The sequence below is a fragment of the Myotis davidii genome, unplaced genomic scaffold (genome assembly GCF_000327345.1).
Source record: "Myotis davidii unplaced genomic scaffold, ASM32734v1 scaffold408, whole genome shotgun sequence".
Lineage (NCBI taxonomy): Eukaryota > Metazoa > Chordata > Mammalia > Chiroptera > Vespertilionidae > Myotis > Myotis davidii.
Window position 1 is genome coordinate 307,333 of NW_006299389.1, and position 20,731 is coordinate 328,063.

At 38.3% G+C, this 20,731-nt stretch overlaps 1 protein-coding gene across 1 annotated transcript in view; it reads left to right on the forward strand.

Annotated features, from left to right (window-relative positions):
• The window catches only part of UHRF2 (ubiquitin-like with PHD and ring finger domains 2, E3 ubiquitin protein ligase), a 61,798-nt gene extending 47,317 nt beyond the window's left edge, over nt 1-14,481 (forward strand). Inside the window, exons 11-17 of the mRNA XM_006774840.2 lie at nt 206-312; nt 4,482-4,644; nt 5,315-5,455; nt 8,498-8,594; nt 8,926-9,080; nt 11,842-11,940; nt 13,463-14,481. Coding sequence (XP_006774903.1) covers nt 206-312; nt 4,482-4,644; nt 5,315-5,455; nt 8,498-8,594; nt 8,926-9,080; nt 11,842-11,940; nt 13,463-13,609 — 909 coding nt within the window. The 3' untranslated portion in view covers nt 13,610-14,481. The remainder of the gene's footprint in view (nt 1-205; nt 313-4,481; nt 4,645-5,314; nt 5,456-8,497; nt 8,595-8,925; nt 9,081-11,841; nt 11,941-13,462) is intronic.
• Nucleotides 14,482-20,731: the final 6,250 nt, after the last annotated feature.

The window sequence follows — 20,731 nt, forward strand, 5'->3', positions numbered from 1 at the left end:
TTAAAAAGAGATTTTTAGATTAAGTATATACCTAAAAGTATACTATACATAAGATTGCATTTGAATTGGGACTTATTTTGGTAGATACCTTGGGAGACCATGTCAATTTACAACATCCTAATCAGTGTTCTGACTTTGAAATGAGAATTGATGAAATTATACTTGGGTTTAGGTGTCTTAATGATGAAGAAATCTTCTTCTACAGGACCGAGGTGATGAATTCACATACACTGGGAGTGGTGGTAAAAACCTGGCTGGTAATAAAAGAATTGGTTCACCATCGGCTGATCAGACATTAACAAACATGAACAGGTACTCTTTAGAGTTTGTAAAGACTGTTTAGAATATGGGCTTTGTATAAATGTTTGATTATAGGACTATAATTTATAACTTAGACTGTAGTGGAGAATCGTACATTGAAAGTTAAAGATCTAAAATTAAAACCCCATTACCTAATTATATAATTGTTCTCAAATCCTAACTTATTTCTTCAAATTATTATTTTTAAAATGACATATTTTCCAATTTTAATAGCTGTACTTTGCATTTGAAAACATGTTGAATCCTTTGAAAGAAAGAAGCCTATATAACTTAAGTAAAATCGAGGATAAGGTGGCTTATCTACTACCCCACAGGTCAGAGTTGTTCTCTACTGAACACAGATTTATCTTTCTTTTTTTTAAGCTTTTTAAGTTAATTTTTAGAGAGGGAGAGACAGAAACATCGATGCCTTCTGCATGCCCCCTACCTGGGATCAAGCCCACAGCCCTTTGATGCATGAGTCGACACCCAACCAACTGAGCCACACTGGCCAGGGCCACAGATTTTTCTTTTTAAATATATTTTATTGATTTTTTTACAGAGAGGAAGGGTGAGGGATAGAAAGTTAGAAACACTGATGAGAGAGAAACATCGATCAGCTGCCTCCTGCACACTCCCTGCTGGGGATGTGCCCGCAACCCAGGTACATGCCCTTGACCGGAATCAAACCTGGGACCCTTCAGTCGCAGGCCAACGCTCTATCCACTGAGCCAAACCGGATAGGGAAAGGGCCACAGATTTATCTAGGGCTTTTTTCCCCACACACACACATTTAAAGTGACAAAGTTCTTTTTAGAAGAGACACTAATGTGGGACAGGGAGCCACACTTACACACTTAAGTAACACATCATATAGCTTAATCAGAATTACACTCAGGGTGTTTTTAGGATTTATAATAAGATTCTTTAAATGTTAGGAGAATGTTTATTTAGTGACAAAAGTGATCTTTTTAAACTAAATGCTTGTAAGATATTACAAAAAATCCACCTATGTTGTCCTTGATTTTATAGAAATGCTAATGACATTCTAGCTTCCATGGGAACAGAAAATGTATAACTTCAAAATGTTTTCTTTCATAAGTGCATGCTAATATGAGTAATAATAAATTTAGTAACCCAAACCATGATACAGCAACAGCTACATTATAACTTGTCATGCTGATAATTTGTCATCATTTCATAAAGTTTAAATTTTTCATATTAATAAGGGTATTTTGTGGGTTGTTAAGTAAAAGTGAGTATTTTTCACTTTCTTGAGTCTAAATCATTCGGTTTTATATAGTATACCCATAATTTCTGATTACTGTGTGTAGTAAAGAATATACCAGTATGATTTCAAGACTTTGTTGCATACCAGGTTACATAGATTCTATTTTCATGTCTTCCTTCTATATTATTTCTGGCAGTAGGATTATTTTACTGAACCAGCAGAGGAGACAGATCAGATTTGCTGGTGAAACATTCCTGAGGCAGGAATCCAGTCCCTAGCTAGTCTTCTAGCAATATAGCAGCTCTTTAGGGGGAGTGATCTTAAAAGTAGTTAGATTTGATGTGTTTTTGTCAATGAAAATGTATCTCAAATTTGAAAAAGGCTATTCCAGGTTGTCAGATCTGAAAATTATATTTTTCCCTGTAATGATAGATTATTTTGTTTGAATGAGATTTCTTTCATAACTACCTGCACTTGAAATGTACACAGTAGATTCTTTTAAGCTTTTGAAGAGTCTAATAAGTATACCCTCTTTACCATGTTTATAATCTTGTTACCAAAGGATTGACAAGTAGTAAAAATGTTTTAAAAGGAAGGTAGTGAAAATGAAATATTAGCTCAAAACACTTTAGGATTGATATATCATAGAAACTCTACTATCCATTCAGTTAATTTATACATTAAGCTCTGAATATGCCTTGTGATTCATTGTAAAGACCTCTTAGGCAAAGGTACCTGTATGTTTTGTGAGCATGAAAACTAGGTAAAAGGCCCTGAGCTCTGACCTACAGTATACTCTTTCCTGACTAGTATATAGTCCAATTCATTTTTGTTTCTCTACTAAGAGGTAGTTTGATACCTGCTTTTCAGAAGTTTGTTCCTATTTCTTCTAAACTCTTGCTCTTTATGCAACTGAAAGGATAGGGATAGCAAGGTAACCAGGCCATCCTTTGTCAGGTTAGTTAGAGACAACCAATTGAGCTGTGGATAGAGTAATGGAAGAGCCTTGTTTTAGCTAGTTTCATCGTCTTGGACTCTTTTCAATAACTTGAACAGCCTGGCACTTAAGTGAAGCTAGAAGTGAATTAATGCCAGCAAGTGGTGGCAGTCATTATGACTCAAGGAACCTGTGAGCACCAAAGCATTGCACTCATTAACATGAAGATAGTAGTTATCTTTATGTTAGCTCTTTAAGAAGATGAAGTATGTATTGAGATAGATAGTCCATAAAGATGTAATACTATACCTAGAGTCGTTGCCTGTGTTTTCCTCTACCTCCCAGAGGAAATGTATCTCCCTTTAAGATAAAAAAGATAATAAGCTTTAACTCTTTGGCCATATCTATAAAAGTGGTTTTTGTTTGTTTAAGAAACACTTTCTTAAGTTCATTTACTTTAACAATATAACTATGATCAAGATACTGTTTTAGTTTTTTTATTCAAGATATATTTTAGTAGAAAAAAACAAAGAGGACATCTGTAATACTTTCAACAATAAAGATACATTTTTTTTAAATGCTATTTTAGTAGATTGTCATTTAGTCTTCAGACCTATTTTTTGAGCCTGCATTAAAGAGAACTGTACCCTGAACATGTATTTTGTATCACCAGATTGTATGTGTATGTATTTTTTTAATACAGTGGGGCCTTGACTTACGAGTGTCCCGACTAACGAGTTGTTTTGCGAGCTAAAATTCAGGTTACAAGCCAGCTTCAGATACCCCACCTCTAGTTGGCACAGCGAACTCGTTCACTTTTTGATTTGACATACGAGTAATTTGAGTTATGAGCTTTGTCATGGAATGAATTAAACTCGTAAGTCAAGGCCCCACTGTATATAAAAATATATATATATATTTATATATGTATATTTATACATATATATTTAATATATTGATTTCAGAGAGGAATGGGGAAGGAGAGAGATATAGAAACATTAATGATGAGAGAGAACCCACAGCCTGGGCCTGGGCCTCACCTGGGAATTGAACCATGTATGACCTGGTTTATAAGTTGACTCTACCACTGAGCCACGCCAGTCAGGCTATGTGTATGTATTTTTCACCTGATGTGTTCTCAGTGGTTTCTTTTCACCTAAGTTAGAAAGTAGGTGTCTTAGAGAAAAAAAATACTAATTTTACGTAGATTCTAGTTTGGTCTTTTTTTGGCAGGACTAAGTTCTCCCAAGAAAGATTAACATTTAGTAACCTTACTGATTAATTATTACGGAGTACGCATACTTAGGAGGCTTAAGCTAAATCAGGTGCTGCTTCCAGCTTAGTGTTCCTGCTTGTTCATTTGTCATCAGTAAAATGCACTGATCTTGAGCAGCCAGACGTCTTTATTATTATGAGTTAGCACAGACATTTGAATGCTTCAGTTTTATTTAAACGTATCTTTTTACTGGAGGTTTTTTAAAGGATATTTCGTATTGAAGTTGTTCTTAATATTTTCTAAACTTTAAGGAATCTCTGTTGTCTGGAAAGTGGAGCTAGAGAGGTCATTTGTACCTTGCTGACAAATGTATTTTTCTGGGTTTCTTTCTACATTATTTCAGCGATTTACTTCACTCCCATATCAAAAATAACTATTACAACAATCACTTGCTTTAGTTTTCCAACTTTTCCCTTCCCTCAACAAACGTTATTTAAAGAAAATTCCATGTATTTCTAGTTGTTTTCTATTATACGTGGCACAGATGTTATTACTTTCAGAAGAACCCTACAGGCTATCTGAGAACCAATCCCCTGGCTTGGGGATGACATCAGAAAACTGATTTGTCTTCTCTGCTGGTGGGGGAAAGCATAATCCTATTATCTGGAATAATATGGAAAGAATCATAGAATCTTAACCATCAGGTAAGGCATAATTCACCTTTTAATTGAGCTACTGATGTGATTATATACTTGGAGAAAGATTACTTGGTATAAAGACTTTGCTTTATTTTTTAGGGCATTGGCCCTAAACTGTGATGCTCCATTGGATGATAAAGTTGGAGCAGAATCTCGGAATTGGAGAGCTGGTAAGCCAGTCAGAGTGATACGCAGTTTTAAAGGGAGGAAGATCAGCAAATATGCTCCTGAAGAAGGCAACAGATATGATGGCATTTATAAGGTGCTCTATCTGGCATGACCTCTTGTTAGTCATTCTTCCTGGGCTTTTAGGACAGAGTTACCACAGGGAACTACTCTACTGTGGGTGGGCTGGAGGAAACAGTAGACTATCTTACTTGGTATTTCTGCTTTTTCTGGATATATAGCAGATACACAAAGTGACCTTAATTTTGATACTTTTAAGACTAATTTCAAGACCATAAGGGCAGAGTTATATTTGGGGTTAAGCTTTTTATAAGTGTATTCTCTGTGATAAAACCATTTAAATAACTTGGCCATTGTAGATCTTGATTCTTATGTAGCTTTCAGAATGAGTTTAATTGTAATCGATTTTCAAGCAGCACAGTATAATTTTTAAATAGGTTGTATTCTTGTTTAAACAATAGAGGCATTTACTGTCACCATTTCTATTTACCATTATGCAAAATTCTATTAATGAGCATAATCTTGTTAGTATTTCAAATTTATAGCAATCTATACTTATATAGGAACAATCTTAATAAGAAATAAGGTCAAAATAATCATTTGAATATTCTTTATTTGCTACTACAGCAAAAGAAGTACCTTTTGAAGTTGCATTTAGTTTTGGCTAGTTTAAATCACTAATAGGATGACATTATGAATAAGTTTACATTTAAATCTCAAACTAGTACTGAAATATTATGATTTAGGTGGTGAAATACTGGCCAGAGAAATCAACAAGCCATGGATTCTTGGTTTGGCGTTATCTTTTAAGAAGAGATGATGATGAACCTGCTCCTTGGACCTCAGAAGGAATAGAACGGTCAAGGAGATTATGCCTACGTTTACAGGTTAGGTTACATTTGTCTAGGCTACTTGTATAGTCATAAAAATGTATACCTCTACTATAGACATACCTTAACACTGGATTTAACCCACAGCAGTTGATCAGTGGATGGTAAGGTATAAGAATGAGATCATGCAAGTATACAGAAGGAAAAGCAGTAAAAGGTAGCATCCTAGATTCAGACTGCCCTCAGACCAAGAACTGTGCTTGGGAAAAGTTGGGCTGGTTGATGAAAAGTAAAGTATTTCCAATTCAATATGGAATTGACTTGAGTATGAGGGAAAAGGATACATAAACTTTAAGTATAGGAAGCCTTGAGAAGGGATGTTTATCCTACATGGTACAGCGGGTGTGTCTGGTAAGGGAAAGGGGGAGGTGGCTTGTTAGAGTGGTCTGCTTCCTACCCTTCTCACTTTTCCTCACTCCTTTTCTCTCTTCCCCCTCAAAGCTGCTTCCCTGCCCTGTCACCACCTTTAGTGTTATGTCTTTTTTTCCCCTTTGCCCATGTCAGCTGTTAACTCATATATAAGACTTCGTTGGTTTTGTGTGCATAGTGGATGATATGGCTACATTCCCCCTGCACTGCCTAGACTTTGTCCCTGACACTGACTTCAGAGCATGGTTTGAATTCATCCGCCATAATTCCCCATTGTTGTGCTTTCCGTAAAGACTACCAGCTTTATTATTTTCCCTGGCTCTGCCCACACTGCATGTGTAGGGGCTGAACTATGGGCAAGTGTCTGACCACCCAGGCAGGTGAGTGTGTGTCTTTTAGTGCAAGTCTATCTGTTTTTGTTTTTAAAATCATAGAATTGATTATTTGAGCTGCTAAAATAACTGCCAATATACAAGTTGACCCTTGAACAATATAAGGGTTAGGGGCATCAACCCCTGCTCAGTCAAAAAGGCATGTATAACATTTGATTCCACAAAAACTTAAGTACTAATAACCTACTGTTGACCAGAAGGCTTACTGGAATTGACTTGAAGCCTTACCGATAACATAGGCCAGTGGTCGGCAAACTGCGGCTTGCGAGCCACTTGCAGCTCTTTGGCCCCTTGAGTGTGGCTCTTCGACAAAATACCATGTGCGGGCACGCACCTACAGGGAACGTTGTGGAGTGAAAGAAGATGTAGTGTCGAGGATTGAGAAAGGTATGTTGAGATGGTTTGGACACATAGAGACGATGAACGAATGGAGATAGATGAAATAAGTATACAAGACAAGTGTGGATGGGAGAGTTGGAAGGGGTCGACCTCAGTGAACGTACCTCAATCAGATTGAGGACGTTTTTAGCAAAGACCAGTTTAGGAGTACTCTAATTAAGTTAATAACAATGTACCTACCTATATAGTTTAAGCTTAAAAATTTTGGCTCTCAAAAGAAATTTCAATCGTTGTACTGTTGATATTTGGCTCTGTTGACTTATGAGTTTGCCGACCACTGACATAGACTATTAGCACATATTTTGTTTGTTATATGTATTATCTGTAATAATAAAAGCATAATATGCTAATTAGACTGGACAGCCAAACAGCCGAACGACCATCCAGATGATCTTCCGGACAAAGCCAGGGCTGCAAGGGCCAAGCCCCTTGCATGACTTTCGTGCATCGGGCCTCTAGTATACTATATTAAACTAGAAAAAAGAAAATGTTATTAAGAAAAATCTGAAGAAGAGAAAATACATTTACAATACTGTATTTAATGATACTATAGATTTACATCATCTGTTTATAAGATGAATTATCTGTCAGTACCTACATCAGTATTGTCTTATATCAGCGGTTCTCAACCTGTGGGTCACGACCCCTTTGGGGGTCGAATGACCCTTTCACAGGGGTCGCCTAAATACATCCTGCATATCAGATATTTACATTACGGCTCATAACAGTACCAAAATTACAGTTATGAAGTAGCAACGGAAACAGTTTTCTGGTTGGGGGTCACCACAGCATGAGGAACTGTATTAAAGGGTCACAGCATTAGGAAGGTTGAGAACCACTGTCTTACATGATACAAGACAATATGTGTTACTAACAGTAGAGATGAAACATAAAAAGATAATGTGAAAAAGAAATTTATATCTTCTTAGAGATAATAACAATTTGTGTAATAAAATCTCCAAAAATTTTCCAGTATATTTATTGAAAAGAATTTACATCTAAGTGAGCCCCCACACAAACCAAACTTGGGCTGTTAAAGGGTCAACTCTAATTCTTTTTGTAACTGATATTTCAAAAAATCTTTTGTATTTTTAAAAGACTTTCTCAGATCCATTGTTCATCAAAGAATGTTTTAAATAGTTTAGACATGAAACTGAGTGGAAGCATATAAGCCTATCTACTATGATGAGTTAATGTATCATTGATGAGGCTTGAAACATATTGAGCTTTAAACATGAGTGTTATCACAAAGCATGTCCCAAACAAACAAAAAACAGCCAGTAAAATACAAGCATAATAGGTAGAATTTATTTCTTAAAGTTTGATCTTTGGCTGACAAAGAATTCAATGATTTAGTGGTATGAAGTCTTCTAAAGCCTTTTATTCCCCCTTCCCTAATTTTGAGAGAGAAGAAATTTGGCCCTTAATGTTTTGGTGGATTTTTGTTTTGTTTTTTAGATTGGCCCCACAATTTAGTGTAATCCCATCTATGTGAGTACCATCTATTGTGCTCTGCGGTTGATCTTCACATATCTTCATATCAAGATTCCACTTTTCTTTCTTCCTCAAAATTTTCAAGCCACCTAGTCACAGCTCCTGTAAACTTCTCTCTCCTGTTTTGGATCTGAAACTAAGATCACTATTATCAAATGGAATTTCTTAACAATCAAAACTACATGGTTTTACACTGAATTGGGGATTTTAATGTCTTCTGTCCTTTAATTTTATTTCTTTTAAATGTCTGTTTCCTTTATATAAAGTTGTTCAGTTAGGGAAAGTATAGACTCCTCCTCTCTCCCTTTTTAAATTTCTCACAAGGACCTAGAATTCCCCTTCTTTGTGAAGCTTAAGTCTACATTGTACTTTTTTCCCCCATCAGTATCCAGTAGGTTACCCTTCGGATAAGGAAGGGAAGAAGACTAAAGGACAGTCAAAGAAGGCAGGGGAAACCTCAAAAAGGCCAGCTCCAGATGATGGTAGGTAATGATTACAGAAAATAGATCCTAATACAGTTTCTAATAAAGAGAAACATTAAGAGACTAAATTGAGAAACTTGTAAGAAATTAAAAGCAAAGTGAAGAGGGGTGGTGGCAGAGCAGTGGAGGGTAGGGGGTACTTTTATTATATTTTGGTAGTGTCACAACCAAAACAGCAGCAAATACAGTATCCTACACTCCAGGGAAAGTTAGATGCTGCTTTATGCAGGTTATCTTTGTGCTAAACTTTACTGGTGCCAGTTAACTAATGTTTCATAGTTCTGCTTAGAACCACTTATAAGTCTACTGATATATTTCTAAATTAATCTAGATGCTTGTGAAAGTACCTCCAAGGTGTTCAAAGCAGATTCAGCAGAAGCAGTTGAGGCTTTCCAACTAACCCCTGAACAACAGCATCTAATCAGAGAAGATCATCAAAACCAGAAGCTATGGGATGAAGTGCTTGCATATCTTGTGGAAGGACCAGTATGTAAAGATTTTTTAAAAATTATAATTACATGCCTTTAATTTATTTTTCAACTTTATTTTTAAGTATAGTTGACATACAATATTATATTAGTTTCAGGTGTACAACATAGTGATTAGACATTTATATACTTTACGAGAGGTCTGGTGCACAAAATTCGTGCATGGCAGGGGAGAGGGGGATGTTAGCCTGGCCTGCACCCTCTCCAGTCCGGGACCACTGTGGGATCGGGCCTAAACCGGCAGTCGGATATCCCTCTCGCAATCCAGGACCACTGGCTCCTAACCATTCTGCCTTCTTGTGGTAGGATCTTACTTGCTTGGGTCAGATGATTGCGATGTAGCTTCTAGTGATTACTTTGGACATTTATGTACTGTTATTGATTGATTGCCCTGGGCAGGTTGCATGCCCATTTTCTTCCGACAATCCAGAAACACATTTATTAAGCTGGAAAAATCAGGTGTTGGCCATGGTGACTTTTAAATAAATGTACATATAATATATACATTTATATCCAGACACCTTCCCAAGGTCCTACATGACCTGTCATCTCTACTTACTTCTGCAGTCTCCTCTTGCTGCTCTCTCAGGCCCAACTTGCTTTGGCTACACTGATGTATGTTATTTAACACACCCAGCCCATTCTGGCACTAGACCTTTACATGCTGAAATTCTCTACATCTTCCTGTGGCTCCTTCATATTCTGTCTCTGCAATAGTATTACACTCCTCAGAGATGTCTTTGCTGACTACCCTTTCTAAAGTAGCCACCCTTTGTTGCTTTAATTTGCTTTGTTTCCTTGGTTATTACTATCTGAAATTTCATTTATTTTTTTATTTTGCTCTCCTAAAAGAATATAAAGTTTTATGAGCATAGAGAATTGACCTTTTTGTCACTGCCATGTAAATGAGTGCCTAGCACATTGTAACAATTCAAAATACCTCTAGTACATATTGTAGGCCCCCTGGAGGTACCAGGGAAATATCAGTCTTTAAAAAAAGGCATTTGTCAGGGAGAGGGTACCTGGTACTAAATTTATAGTTTTTTCCACAGCTCCCCGAACTGGTATATTCTTTTAATGTATTCCATAATACTTTGTGGGTAATTCACTTGATGTTCATAATCCATGTTCATAAATAAGTATCAAGACATAATTTGAAAATTGCATCTGATTTTTTTTGAGGCATAATCGACATAAAACATTTTATTAGTTTCATTGTATATAACACAATGATTTGGTATTTGTAGGTATTGCAAAATAATCACCACAGTAAGTCTAGTTAACAACTGTCTCCATACATAGTTACAAAAGTTTTTTCTTGTGATGAGAACTTCTAAGATTTATTTTTTTAGTAACTTTGAACTATGCAATATAATATTATTAACTTATAGTCACTATGCTGCATATCACATCACCAGGAGTTATTTATTTTATACCTAGAAGTTTGTACCTTTTGACTCTCTTCACCCATTTGGCTTACCCCCAACCTCACCCCTGGCAGCCACTAATTTGTCCTCTGTATTTATGAGGTTAGGTTTGTTTGTTTAGATTCCACATGTAAGTGAGATCATATGGTATTTGTCTTACACTTGGGGATCTTTGATTTTTTATTTTTACTTGAAATTCTTGTAAATATTACTTTTCTATTACAATAACATAAAATATACTCCCTGTCTACTAAAATTAACTGAATGGAGAATTATCCTTGTGACTATTCAAAAAACTGCTTATCCTAGTTTAAAAGAAACAAAAAGTTTGAGTAGAATGGAACAAGTAATGGTTTGAAGAGTGTAGAACACCCATTGGATGTTTATAATTTAGTCCCAATTTGAGTAAATATTAGCATGAGGGAAATACGGGATTTTGGGGTTGAGGCAAAACATTACAGAAGATAGTCCCAGGAAAATATGTTGATTCTTTGGGGTTTTAGATATTATAGAGTATTATTACTCACTGCTTTTGTTTTTAAGCTTAAATATTCAAGTTTTATAGCAAAAGATTGAATAAATAATGCATTTTTATATACTGGAATACCATATAGCTTTTTGAAAAATGTATATAATGATCTTGAGACAAGCTGTCCGTGATTTTTTTTCTTTATTTTGTTGTGTTGTTGTTTTTTACATTGCCATTTATCCCCCATCTCCCCTCTTCCACCTCCACCACCCCCAGCCTCCCATCCCTGCAGCCACCACACTGTTCTCTGTGTCCATGAGCCATAATATTTTTTAACAGTGAAAAATAATATTCTCTGGAACATGAGGTTTGGGTGGGCGGCATTTATATTTTAATGTTATATATTTGACTTTCCAACCCAATCCTGAGATTTAAAACTAATGTGTATTATCTTACGAAATGGGTTTTTTCCTGTTTCTATGGCATATTTGCTAATCATTGCACTCACTACTTGATTTTTTTCTTAACTATAAAACCATTAAATGTAACCAAGACGCCGAACCTGTTTGGCTCAGTGGATAGAGCGTCGGCCTGTGGACTCAAGGGTCCCGGGTTCGATTCCGGTCAAGGGCATGTACCCTGGTTGCAGGCACATCCCCAGTGGGGGGTGTGCAGGAGGCAGCTGATCGATCTCGCTCATCGATGTTTCTAACTCTCTGTCCCTCTCCCTTCTTCTCTGTAAAAAATCAATAAAATATATTAAAAAAAAATGTAACCAAGACACTTTAAAAAAATCATTTTGAATTTTATTAATATGTTATGAAATGCTAACCTATTTGTTCTCCCCTTTGGGTACCATCTAGAATTTTCTGAAAAAATTGGAACAATCTTTTATGTGTGTCTGCTGCCAGGAGCTAGTTTACCAGCCTGTAACAACAGATTGCCTCCACAATGTCTGTAAAGTAAGTAGAATTCCTTTCCCGTTTTCCCTTATTAGGCCAGAAGGCACACTAACCTCCAAAACTGCTTTTACCATGTGAAGAAGCATTTTTCCATAAAACAAAATAATCATAGAACCTTGCCAATTCAGAAGCACTTAATTACATCTTAGTGGTAAGTGCGCATTTTAATTAGATAGTAATAGTAAATCAAATATATGTATTTGAGGTATTCTGTCATGTTTGGCATTGTTAGGAAGGGGTTGAAATGGAGAAGAGAAATAGGTATCATTGCTTTTTTTTTCTTACATCTTTTATGTTTTGTATAGTTTAGTGCAAACTGAAATAGTTATATGTACGTAAGGAGATCTAAAACAGATTCTATCTGGCAGCATACCCAGAGGAGTTGAATATTGTGTTGTGAAAGGGAGATTTGAGCTATAGTAAAAACAAGGTTGGAATCTTGCTCTACTGCTTGGTGGTTGTGTGCCCAGACCTAAGTTCCAAGCTTGAATTTCTTTTGTAAAATGGAAATAAACCTTCCACATATAAGTTTGTCCCTGACCTTGAGCTGGCTAACTGTACAATAGATTTAGTTCTTTTTAAAATCTTTTTGGAACACACATTACAAGTTAAGTGATTAGTTCTAAGCCAGGGAATTCTGAGGTGTTTTTTCTTTAGTGCTCTATCAGAAAAGAACAGGATTAAAATCCAACCTGGAAGATGAGGCTAGTGAGAACCATAATCTTTAACACTCTCATTTTACTGGATGAGGAAATTAAAGCATACAAAAGTTGAATCAATTACCTGAACTCACAGTATGTGCTAGAACAGTGATTTTCAATTGGTGTGCTGCAACAATCTTTAAAAAGTGCAATACCTGACTATTTGGTTGGGGCACTGACCTCTTTTTCCTTAGATTGTCAAATAAAATAAATGACAACAACCAAAATAAAAAAAATGCCAACAGCCAACACAACAATAGCCATCCAGTGTGAATGCTCTGTCTCCAACCATAAATAATATAGGTTATATAATAGAGTTTGCATATTATTGGTCACGTGCATAATAAGGTTGCGTAAGATTGGTTAATTCTTGGTACTAGAATTCCTTAGACAACTATAGGCACCTGATTTTTTTAAAAGTCTCTTTGGAGCAATAAGGATAGGTACTTAACTATTACCTCTTCCCTCCCTCCCCCCTATAAATAAAATTTAAAAAATGTCTTTTTTGTTGTTGTCATATTGGCAAAAAGTAGATTTTTTGGGGTATGCTGCATAATTTTAGTAATTAGTTTATGTGTGCCGTGAGATGAAAAAGGAAGTTGAAATTGCTGTGCTAGAGGTAGAGCTAAAGCCATGTCTTTAGTGTTCATAGTATAGATTCGTGCCTTTATTGGTATTCATCTTTATGTTTTTCTTGTTGCTAAACAGTAAGTTTCTAGTTCTTATTTAAAAGCACAAATTGTTGAGTCCTTTTCTACATGCTTTACCAGATGAAATTGGGTGAATTTTTTGGGTTTTTGTTTTGTTGTGTTTTACCTTAGGATTGTTTACAGCGTTCCTTTAAGGCTCAAGTTTTCTCTTGCCCTGCTTGCCGGCATGATCTTGGCCAGAATTACATCATGATTCCCAATGAGATCCTGCAGACTCTACTTGACCTTTTCTTCCCTGGCTACAGCAAAGGACGATGATCTGTCTACTTCCACTGTGTTGCTCCTGGTGATTTTTTTGGACAATAAAGAATCTAAAGTGATTGGGGGTGGGTAGGGATGGAAGCAATGGTGGACCATATCTCTCATGTTCTGAAGCAGCTAATCCTCTTTTCCTACATAGCCATCATCTTGTGTGTGTAGTAAGAGGCCCATTTCTCAACTGTCTTTTAAATATCAAAAGGTAGTTCCTGTCAGTAACAACTAGTTGTAATGAGTAGAAGTTAAAGCCTCAGCTCTAGTTGATATCCAAGTTATGATTTATTTTGCAACTACCTCAGGACAGAAAAGATTTATGGGAATTTTTAAATCATTGAATAATTAGTTAAATGAAATTTTAGCTACACACTGCCTCCCAGATATTAGTTGTGCCTGGTTCATGTAATTTGATTTTACAGAAAAGGAAATGACACTTGAGATCATTGGAATGAATGCAGCTTCTGTAGTGTGCAAAATACATTTTTAATATCTTCCATTACAATGTGTGTTTTACAAGAACAGGTTCATTTTTTAGCCCATTTTGTGAGCTCCATTGTGCTTTTTTCTGGTGTTTTATGCAAGTTGACTACTAATGACTAATGAGAACAATATGAATGCATCGTTGCTGCATTGTAATGTGTGATTTTGCACTTAAAAGAAGTATTCTGATGCTCTACTTGTAACTGTTTATGAAAAGCGTCTTCTGTACTAGTCAGACTGCTTTCATTGAGTCTCACCAGTGGTTTTACATCTGTAGAGCATTGAGGACTGGGCTGACTTTTGAGAGGGCTGAAATTGCTTCATATTGTGATCCTAAATTTTATATTCACTGCTCCCTAAAGTATACATTAATAAATATTTTATGACCAGCAAAATAGCTCATCTTCACTGTTTTACATTTGTCTGGCTTATAGGTATGTGTGTTTAAGAATCAGTCATTTCCAGATTATTTCATTGTACGTTTTTATTGATACAGCTATTTTTTTAAAAGAGATTTTATTTTTTGTAGTAGTTTTAGGTTCACAGCAAAATTGAGAGGAAGGTACAGAAGTTTTTTATATATCCCTTGCTCCCTCCACAACCTCCCCTATTACCTTTATCGTCCACCAGAGCAGTCATTTGTTACAGTTGATGAACCTATATTGACACGTCATTATTACCCAAAGTCCACAGTTTACATTAGGGTTCATTCTTGGTATTGTACATTCTATGGGTTTGGACGAATGTATGATGACATGTATTCAATATCCAAGATTACACAGTCTTTTAAAAATTTAAGTCATTTTTCAGTTACAGTTGACATACAATATTATATTAGTTTCAGGTGTATACCCAGTGATTAGACATTATACAACTTACTAGTGATCACGCTGATAAGTCTACTACCGATCTGATACTATACATAGTTAGTAGAATATTATTGCATATAACATGCACATGACCATTCAGCCAGATTTCAGATGGTTCTCAGTGATGTTCTTTTTTAGTTGTATTGCTACAGATATTTTTTCACAATTTTTCGCTCTTGATTTTTGGTAACAAGAACTAATACAAAATTTTAAGCACTGCCCAGCCTGTGTGGCTAAGTGGTTGAGCGTCAGCCTATAAACTAGGAGATCATGGTTTGATTCCTGGTCAGGGCACATGCCCAGGTTGCTGGTTTGATCCCCCGAGGGCATGTAGAAGGCAGCCAATCGATGATTTTCATCATTGATATTTCTCTCTCTTCCTCTCCCTTCCTCTCTGAAATCAATAAAAATATGTTTTTTTAAAAACTTTTAAAAAATCAATGGAAAAATATTTTTAGGTAAGGATTAACAAAAACTTTTTTAAAAACAGACATCAGTGATGAGAAAGAATCATCCATTGGCTGCCTCCTGCACACACCCCACTGGGGATCAAGCCCACAAGCCAGGCATGGGCCCTGACTGGGAATCGAACTGTGACTTCCTAGTTCATAGGTCGACCCACAGACACCCCCGTCCCCTGCCCCCAGCTTAGTTTTGTTGCTATTTTTCAATGGGGGAAAGAGGGATGTTTCATCATCATATCCATGTCTTTGAACCAGGGATGGCAATATTTCACACACCTGTCCAGTTTCTCCACAGAGAAAGAAATGCTACCAGTATCTTTCCATTCATTATTTCACTTACTACTCACAACCTGTGAAGTAAATGGTATTATCTCCATTTTACAGATAAGGTAGTGGTTTCAGAGTTACTCCCTAAGTCACAGGCAGTCAGCAGCAGACTTAGAATTTAATCTCAATGCTGTGTGTTATTTTCCACTACTTTTTATTCTTCACTGTGTTATTTATTTTTTAGTTATATTACATCCTTTTGCCCTTTGAAAACCAGGTTTGGGCACTTTGAAAGAGAGCTAATGTGCAGTCCGACTGAGTTTTCATCTAAAAAAAACTGTATGGTTGTTGTATGGCACATTATTTCTTTCAGAGACACTTCTCATTTTCATAATTATAACAACCAGGGGCTGCATTCTTTTTTTTCTTTTCTTTTTAATATATTTTATTGATTTTTTAAAGAGAGGAAGGGAGAGGGATAGAGAATTAGAAACATTGATGAGAGAGAAACATCAATCAGCTGCCTCCTGCACACCCCCTACTGGGGATATGCCCACAACCAAGGCACATACCCTTGACCGGAATCGAACCTGGGACCCTTCAGTCTGCAGGCCGATGTTCTATCCACTGAGCCAAACCGGTTAGGGCAAGGGGCTGCATTCTTAAATGAAACTGATTTCTGGGAAATAATGAAATTGTTTAAGGACTGTATTGAGCCTGCTTAACTGTGCCACTCCTCCAGAACTGCCTCATGCTCCCTGGCATTAGGCTTCAGATTAACAGCATTTCTGAGTGGCAGACAATGTCCCAGACGAAAGGCTCTTTTTTTTGACAAAACACAGAGGTAGTGCTAACTCACCACACTCCTCCCCGTACTTCCCCACATGGCTGGCATCACATCTGACACTCACTCCTTCGCTATTTGCAAGTTTATTTAACAGCCTACCCAACTGTCTCCTTCCACGGAAAGTATTTTCCTCATTGTCTTTTGGAATGCATTTGAAGCAGCTTCTTTTAACCAATAAAAGCATTTTGAGGAACTCATATTCCTGTGTAGTTAACGTTGGATAAAAAGTATTAAATGGAAGTGAGTTTTGTTTTGTTTTTTCCATTCCTTATGCCAGTCTTTTAAAAAGACTCTGTTTGCATATAATTCTACCTTGGCTGCTCCTACTGCAGAGAGGAACACTTTTGGATCAAGTTCCCAGTGGCAGCGCTGTTGGGGCGGGAAGCCTGCATTTTTTTAGGATGCCTGACATCACTCCTGGTGCCCTGGGGTTCCACCCTGTTTGGGGAGTTTGGCTGTTATTTAAAGTACTTAAATCTCACCAAGGCTTTGTTTTTTTCTGATCTTCAGAAGTGCTTTTGTAGAAAATTTAAAATGTCACACTCGAACCATACAAACATATTTACTGATAATGTTAAAGCACAATGCACAATCAGATCAAAAGCACACTAAAATTTCTCTTTCTTTTGCATCAGTTTTGAAAACCCTAACCTCTTAAGAGAGGTCTAGACACCCAAAAGTCCTGTCGGCACATTAAAAAAATAGCTTAGAGTTGATTTCTTCTACCATCCATCAGTTCTTTTGAATTCAGAAGAATTGCAGGCCATCTCCAACTTACGTCATTGAAGTTAATTTGTAAAATAATGACATCCGTGACCTGTGACTTGATGTAGGTTAAAAATGAAATCTTGTTTGTACAAATATTTCCTATAGGAAATGATATGGAGGAAATGGCTAGATTCCCAGATTAGCCTATAAAGCCAATTAAGCCATAATCTATCAATCAGCACTCTTGTATGGAAAAGGCACCCGATAATCCTGCCACTTCATGCATCAGAGACCTCCATCTCCAAATTAACTACATTTCCAAACAAACTTTGGGGTGGGTGATCTGACAGCCAGAATTGTAACTTTCATATTGGGGACTTGTGGCCATCCCCAGGGAGCTATATGTATGAAAGGTGTGGAGGAGACTAGGGAAAAGCTCCAGGGATGAAGGTTGGGAAGTTAGAGCCTGGCCAGGCTGGGAGGACTAGAGGAGTTGGGGTGGGAGGTGAAACCAAGAACTCAGTGAAGCCAGCACTGGAAGTTACACATGAACAGAAGGAAGGAAAAGCACATTAATCATACGTCAGGAGCCTGCCTACACACATCGCGGCAACGCACAAGTGGGTCCTCCAGCCCCTCGGCCGCTGTGGTCTTGGGAAGTGTCCACCAGCCCTGTCCTCAGGGCTTGCTGCTGTGCGGACTCAATTTTCAACGTCCAAGATATTCTAACCCCTGGCATTGGCATTCCATCCCACTTGGTCCCCTCAGTTCAATCATTCTGCCTGGTCGGTTTCCAAAAAAGGCTCCGTGGCTCTTTTTCTCTCAGGACCCTACCCTCCCATGCCTTTCCCTCCTGTGCATGGGGTCCTCCCTCGGCCCCTTTACTGACGGGCCAGCCCACTCCCTGGCCTTTGCTCTGTTGTCCGGTGCTCCCTGTTCTCTTTCTCATCCAAGGACTTGGACCCCAGATCTGTTTCTCCCTTGCCTGCCTTCCTCTCAAACTTGGGACCTCTTCCTGCCCTCTACCCCTTCCCGTTGCCATCTTAAGCTGACTTTTTAATCATCTCCCTTCCCATTCTTGTGATCTCTCGTCCTGATTTGAGGGAGACTTCTGGGCTTGTTGCTCATGCTCTTGACCCCCTTCTCATCCCATCCTGAACAGCCTTTTCCCACCATCTCTGGCTTTGTCCCCTCCCCCTTCCTGACTTGCCATCATTTTTCTTCCACTTTCACATCTTAATTCTTTCTCATTCCTACCATAGGCCCTTATCTCCTCCTCTCCCATTTTTGCCTGTTCATAACCTGCATCTTCTCCCACTTCCATTCCTACCCCCTCCTTTACAAATGCTTCCTCCCTTCCTGACACAAGGAGATGACACCCACCCCTTTTCCCCTTTTCCTCACAGCCTTCCACCCGAGTCAGGAGCCCCTTCTTCTCTGGACCCTAGTTTTATTCTCGATGATCTTGACTCTAGACTCAAACACCCCCTCCCCATTTTGACTCCCAGCAAGATTTGCACACCTTGTCTCAAACCCAGCTTTCATTCCTCATCTTCCTCCCCTCCCTATTTCTCAGTGATTCTTAAAACCCTTTACATATGAGATTAAAAATAAATGTTAAAATGCAGATATTAAGCCGAACCGGTTTGGCTCAGTGGATAGAGCATTGGCCTGCGGACTGAGGGGTCCCGGGTTCGATTTCGGTCAAGGGCATGTACCTTGGTTGTGGGCACATCCCCAGTAGGGGTCGTGCAGGAGGCAGCTGATCAGTCTCTCTCATCCTTGTTTCTAACTCTCTATTCCTCTCCCTTCTTCTCTGTAAAAAATCAGTAAAATATATTTTTTAAAAATGAAAAAAAAGGAAACTGGCTCCTTAAAAAAAATGCAGATATTAAAATTTTCAAACATGCTTCTCTTTCTAAATAACTCTCCTCCCCTCCCCCACACCTAGTCAGGGCTGGCTTTTTGTTCAGATTTTCTCCTAAAGGGTAGCTTTCTGAGAATCCTTCCCTGCCCACCCCATATAAAGGGGTCCCAACCCTGACACAGGTACCACAGTAGTTTCTGTGTTTCAAAGAGCATTTCACATTGTGAAATCTTAATTTTTGTATTGTCTGCTTACCCATCTGGGATTGATGCTCTGTGAAAGGCCTCATCTTTCTTGTTTACCTGGTAGGTACATAGTGGCTCAGTCAGTGTTTGCTGAATAAAGTCGTGATTCCTGGTGCCAGACACTGTGCTAAGTACTCTGTGTTATCATGTCATTTAATCCTTATAACAAGCCTGACTGAGGTAAGTTCTTTCATTATTGCTATTTTATACCTTAAGAAACAAGTGCAGAAAGGATAAGAGCATTTTGTCTATTGTCTCAAAACAACAGGCCCTACCTGAGAATCTCATCCATATCTGTGTGAAGTCACAGCCCATGTTCCTTTCACTTCATCTGGCAATGCAGAGGGAAGGGACCGTTAGGAATGGAAAACAAAGGAAGGGAAGATGGTCTGAATGCGAGGTACATTGGATCAGGGTCGGCTCCTGCCCTGGGGCAAGGAGTGAGGGAGGTGCAGTATAGAACACAAGGACCTAAGTGAGGGTGAGAATAGTAGAGCTAACATTTACTCACTTTGGGCCAGGCACTGCTCAAAGCAATATATTGAGTTCTTCCCTGGGAGTTGTAAGTGGTATCATTTCACAGATGAGGAGTCTTGGCTCAGAGATGTTAATTATCTTCTCCAGGATCAGACAGGATATAGGGGAGCTGGGATATGACCAAAAGCAATCTGACGACAGCGAGTATTCTCATTGCGACCCTGCACTCTCCCCAGCAAGAAAATAACCGGATTTACAGGACTAGTGTGCTTCACGCTGGGCACCAACTCCTGCTTCCTGGATTCCTGTTTCCTTTGTGGAACGGCCTCAGCCAATGTCACACGCCTGCCTCTGCCTGCTCTCCATAAAGAAGGTGGCTGATGGCTTCCGCTCATCCATGTTACTGCACCAGCACCAGGAAACCTGGGGTTGGCAGGACAGCGATCCTGGGTCAGTGTAGTCACAGGCAGACTCCCTGGGGTGTCACAGACAGAGTCCCAGGCTTAAACTGAAGCATCAAGGGCAAAATGGAGAGCAAGCCCTCTGGCTAGAGAACTAAAAAAAAACAGTCTCCAATCAGCTTTATTCCCCCCAAAAAGCTGACATTTTGATCTAAAAAAAATAAAAGGCTTCCTTGATTCCGTGCTGGCAGGAGTGAGGGTAGCAGATCAGAGAGCGAGGCTGGAGCACAGTGGCACCGGCTCACACAGTCTCCTCCAGCCCTAGGAGCCTTAGTCAAAGCCAGCAAAGAGGGATTTCCTCTCAAAATAGTAAGATTTGCATAAACAATACAAGGGTGGCCCTATCTGGTTTGGCTCAGTGGGTAGAGTGTCAACCTGTGGACTGAAGGGTCCCGGGTTCAATTCCGGTCAGGGCACATGCCTGGGTTGTGGGCTCGGTC